The sequence below is a fragment of the Vanacampus margaritifer genome, chromosome 4 (genome assembly GCF_051991255.1).
Source record: "Vanacampus margaritifer isolate UIUO_Vmar chromosome 4, RoL_Vmar_1.0, whole genome shotgun sequence".
Classification (NCBI taxonomy): domain Eukaryota; kingdom Metazoa; phylum Chordata; class Actinopteri; order Syngnathiformes; family Syngnathidae; genus Vanacampus; species Vanacampus margaritifer.
In genome coordinates this window covers 4,604,963-4,610,052 of record NC_135435.1, presented here as the reverse complement: position 1 = coordinate 4,610,052, position 5,090 = coordinate 4,604,963, and the positions used below count along the sequence as shown (strand labels likewise).

At 38.5% G+C, this 5,090-nt stretch overlaps 1 protein-coding gene across 1 annotated transcript; it reads left to right on the top strand.

The window, feature by feature from the left end:
* The first annotated feature begins 223 nt into the window (after positions 1–223).
* crybgx (crystallin beta gamma X) lies at positions 224–4,652 on the top strand. The gene is made up of 6 exons (XM_077562796.1): positions 224–430; positions 708–756; positions 1,332–1,453; positions 3,548–3,683; positions 3,766–3,905; positions 4,438–4,652. Exons 1-6 carry the CDS (start codon positions 387–389, stop codon positions 4,568–4,570), a joined length of 624 nt encoding a protein of 207 aa, XP_077418922.1. The 5' UTR covers positions 224–386; the 3' UTR covers positions 4,571–4,652.
* The last annotated feature ends 438 nt before the right edge of the window (positions 4,653–5,090 follow it).

Below are 5,090 nucleotides of genomic sequence, written 5' to 3'. Positions count from 1 at the left end.
TCACATGGTCGTGACCTTTTTAGTGAACACAGTGGCCTGGAACTCAGCCGACACACAAAGCATGAATACAGTCATTATCATGACCTGCATTGTTTACAGGCTCTTCTACAAAATGCTGAATTGTTCAACGCTAAACCAGCTAGCATGGCACTTTTATGCACACACATGAACATGTCAGAATGTCAGATGCTTCGCTCACCTTGTTGCATTTGCAATTCTATTGCCTGATGTGTTCATGTGGACAGAGTAGCCCATTGGCCTTGTGTGTTTAGCATATCTATAGCCTTAACCACTGTTCAGAGAAGCACTGTGAGCTTTCTGGTAGCTGTCAGCTCAAACTAAAATGCTCTATTTAAGGAGTTTTCTTGTAGCCTCACTGAGCTGACATGAACATCTTTACTAAGGTCCCAGGATTAGTTCAACCAACCAGGTATGTTGACAGCCGTGTGCAGCACAGGCAGGCCCTCGGTTCAGGTCAGTAGAAGTCCGTAGTTCACCCCTGCTGTGTTCTCACTGCCAACTCCAACATGATGCACACTTAAGGTGCAAAACTATAGCTAAAATGTGATGGATTGACCACCCCATTCTTTCAGTTAGCATGATTTATGTTACATTGAATGGGAATGAAGATATTTTTTGACTAGTCAATCACAGAGGAGTTTCATTCTTAGATATATTATGTGATGAAGGAATGTCTATATCTACAGCAAGCTGGGGTCTGTGCTCCAACGTGCCTTCTACGGGTCCAGTGGGAGGGTAAGTCAGTGTCTATCTTTAGTTCTTGGTCAAAGCACTAACTTGTTCTGGCAAATGATGTAAACACAGTAAATTTTGTAGAGTAAATTTTACTCTGAAAAATTTATATTTGGTCACAGAGTAGGTAGTACTCGGAAGAGAGTAAAATATTCATACAAAAAAAGTTGAGAAACAATCACAGAACCTTTAGGTTGAGAGACCCATTACACTCCTGCTCTGTGTCAATATATCACAGGTGTCAGGTGGAATCCTCGTACCTCCATTTTTTGACTCCTTTTGGGCACACCAGCAATATGTTAACTAACAATAAATCTGGCATAGCTCAAGTGGAAGAGTGGCTGTCTTCTATGCTGAAGGTTGTGGGATTGTTCCTCAACCCTTGAGTGATTTTGTTGTTTGTTTTTTAGTATTTCATTCTCAATTTACTGTGTACTGGATGGATATACTGTCTTCTGCTCTCTACTGGTTATTAAATTGCCCTTCACCATATTTAGAGAAATATGATGCATAATACTTTGCTTGAGCAAGTCAAAACATGACCGCTAAGTCAAATGTTGTCTTTATTTTCTCCTTAGGTGACCCTTTATGAGCAGCGTAACTTTGCGGGCAGACGTCTGGACCTGACTTCTGACTGTGCAAGGCTCAGTGACAAGAACTTCCCAGAGAGATGCAACTCGGTGCAGGTGGAGAGCGGAGCGTAAGTGTACACTGCAATCCGCAGATGAAAAAAACCCGACACTGCGACACTCCAATGCACAACTGCCCCAGTCAACAGAAAACGGGGCTAGCTTAGTTTCCTTCTCTAAGTCAGTGGTTCTCAACCCCCGTCCTCGAGTACCCCTATCCAGCCTGTTTTCCATGTCTCCCTCGGCCAACAGAGCTGCATGCAGAGCTTTCTGATTAGCTGATGTTTGAAACACCTGTGTTGGCTGTGGGAGACATGGAAAACAGGCTGGATAGAGGTACTTGAGGACAGCGGTTGAGAACCACTGCTCTAAGTCATCAAAATTCAATGTTCAAATCTGTAAAAACAAATACAATATGAAAAAATAAAACAGCCTACATAATATTCATTACTGAATACACACCTGATTTATGAATTACTTTTAACCGCTAAAGGCCTTTGTAGCACTGAAAAGATAATGTGGTGTGGGTGACTTATTTATTTATTCATCTATTTATTTTTAGGGCTGTCAAAATTAAAGGGTTTGAACTCTGTAGATTAGTTTATATGTATTAAGGCGTTTAAAAAAATAACTCAGTTAACTCAGTGTGCAGCCAAACTTGGAGGAAACACTGGCAATATGAAAAAATAAAACGAACAACATAATATTTATTGCTGAAAACACACTGCATTTATGAAGCACTTTTAATCCCTAAAGGCTTTTGTAGCACTGGAGCGATATTGTGGTGTGGGTGATTTTATTTAATTTTTAATTTTTAATTTTTAATTTTTAATTTTTAATTTTTAATTTTTAATTTTTAATTTTTAATTTTTAATTTTTAATTTTTTTATTATATGTTGTTTTTCTTATTACACTTTTTAATTTTTAATTGTTGATTTTTTTTTATAGTGCTGCCATAATTAAAGGGTTTTAACTCTTGAGATTATTTTAAATGTATTAAAGTGTTAAAAAATAATAATAACTCCGTTAACTCAGTGTGCAGCCAAACTTGGTGAAATCACTGGTGGGAAGATGAATGAATATGGACTAGAGGTAGTTTTACTGTGATTTACTTGCTTGCTGCTTGTTGGCAAATTCAAAAGCAATTTGCACAGTTTGCAAAGCCAAATTCAAATAGAATACCGTAGTAGTTGTACGCCTTTGGCATATCATCTCAGAGCTAAATTCCCTCCACGGGGACTCGCATACCAAGTGTCGTGCTGGTGAGCAGAACTAAACCTGTAAGCGAGAAGTTTTGATAATTGTTTCTATGAGAAAAAAGATGGAATATAAAGCTGAGTCTATTTTGATCACTTCGTTTATAGGCTGTATTTTACAGTATTATTCAAGGATCAAAGAAGGCTATTAGAATAGTCTTTGATGATAAATATGCTTTCTATTTGATGATTTTACATTAATTCCAAGATTTTACTCAAGGTAAAATATCTGTCGCTAGCTTTGAAGAAAAAAGTAGAAGCAGAAAAATTTGATTAATTGCGATTACAGTAATTATGGAAAATTGTGTGATTAATTATTTTAAAACTTTTATTCATTTGACAGCACTTTTTTCATTTTTATTCATATCTCTTATGAATGCCAGAATTTAGCCCAAAAGAATTATATTTGTGTGCCCAACTGAAATTAGGTTTTAGGTATATGTTTGCTGTTTGCAGTATATTCCGGCATCCATACAATCATTTTCTACATGACTTATCCAGTACTATGGAACTTATTGGAATCCATCCAAGCTGACAAAGGTTCAGGTAACACCTGTCAATCACATAGCATACATGACCATTTGCACTCACATGCACACCTTTAGACACTGAGTCTAAAGTCAGAAAAGTTAGTCTTGTGTAGCGCGTGTGACTGACTGGTGACCAATTTTCATATTAAATTCCTGTCTGAGACGCGACCAACTTTCATCTAAATTTTGTTCAGCTGCCATTGAGTAACATTAACAGGAGACTTTTGAGGACACTGTCAATTTCTTATGTGTTAAGAAGGGGACTCACTTGTATATTGGGCTGGGCTAATGATTTTGACTTCCACTATTTTAGCAAAACAAGCTCACCCTTGAAGTCAAAAATGCAGCTCAGCTCACCACTTGTCTCCACCAACTCCAGATGGATCGGTTACGAGCATGACAACTTCCGAGGTCGCCAGTATCTGTGGGATATGTCTGACCGTGGCGAGTACAACTGCTATGACAAGTGGTGTGCACAGGTGGATCACATCTCCTCTGTCCGAGCTGTCAAGCAGGTAAAGCGCACACAAAAATTTTTGCATGGGAAAATATACACACTAAAATTTCAAGGTGCATTTGGATAATGTTGCTTTGCAGGACAACAACCCCGCAAAAGCTCAGTTGTTTGAGCGAGCTGGGTTCTCTGGTAAGAAGATGGAGATCCAGGATGACATTCCTAACCTGATGAGCCGCTATAGCCTCAACAGAGTTGCTTCCATTCGTGTGCTGGGAGGAGCGTAAGTACAGCATTTTTTTTTTATCAGTGCTGCTAAAGGGCCACGTAAGATAATCAATATGACCAATGTAAAGAACAGTATTTTAATGTATTTTCTTCTGTTGAAATGAGGGTCACCAGACCCAAAAACAAAGAGCTAACAGCAAGCATCAAGAAAGCCTGGGCTTTTCGTTGATTATAGTGACATCGCATGGGCAAAAACGGTAGTGTTTTGCCTCTAAGAAAACTACATTTCCCATGAGAACCAGCAAGTGAAAGCCTTTCTGTCCTTGACTGTCCTTTTATCCGGGTAGCCTCCTCCTTTCTCTTCCTTCCTTTAACAAAACTGTCTGTTGTGACTTTCGATGATCAAACCACTTTTTTTTTAAACCAGTTTATGAAGAAATTCAGGCAATTCCTAAGAGTTAGGGTTTTCTTGTAACCTTCATCATCATTGCATGCCTTTTCACAATCCTGTTTGACAGCATGAAACTTTCTAATTGACATGCAAGATTACACTGTACTGTACTTAACCTGTGGCTGTGTGTCTGTAGGTGGGTTGTGTATCAAGAACCAAACTACAGAGGGCCTCACTATATCCTGGAGAAACGAGACTTCAACAACTTCTCAGATTGGGGAAGCCAGAGCAACACAGTGGGCTCCATGAGAAGAGTGCGCTTCAATTAACTCATCTCATCTACAGACTGTCACACTCATTTTTACACAACCACATTCACTGTACTCACTTCAATAAAATGATTTCACTTTTTTTTTTAACCAAATCATTTATTCAAAGAACTGCAGAGCAATTGTCAATGAAACAGTAAACAACTTGAAGTGAAAATTGCAATTTAAGATCGACAATAGCTTAACTCGTTTACTCCCACCCATTTTAACTGAAGCAACCCCCTTCGCTCCTGGCTGTTTTACTGGATATTGACTGATTTTGCGAGGCCCACAGAATATTGTGTTCTATCGCTATGAAAAAAACTTGGAACCTATCAAAAGAAAGATTAGAGTCTCGTATACAGTATTTGTATCAGTTTTGCAGCAATTGGCATTAGAATACAGCTAAGTTTAATCATTATTCATAAACCTGTTTAAAACAGTGAGGGAAAGAGCTTTTTGCAACAATGCTCAGGTTGATCTCTTATACTCTGCTGCCACCTTCTGGCCGTTTTTGTAATACTACCATTGCTTCAAGCAT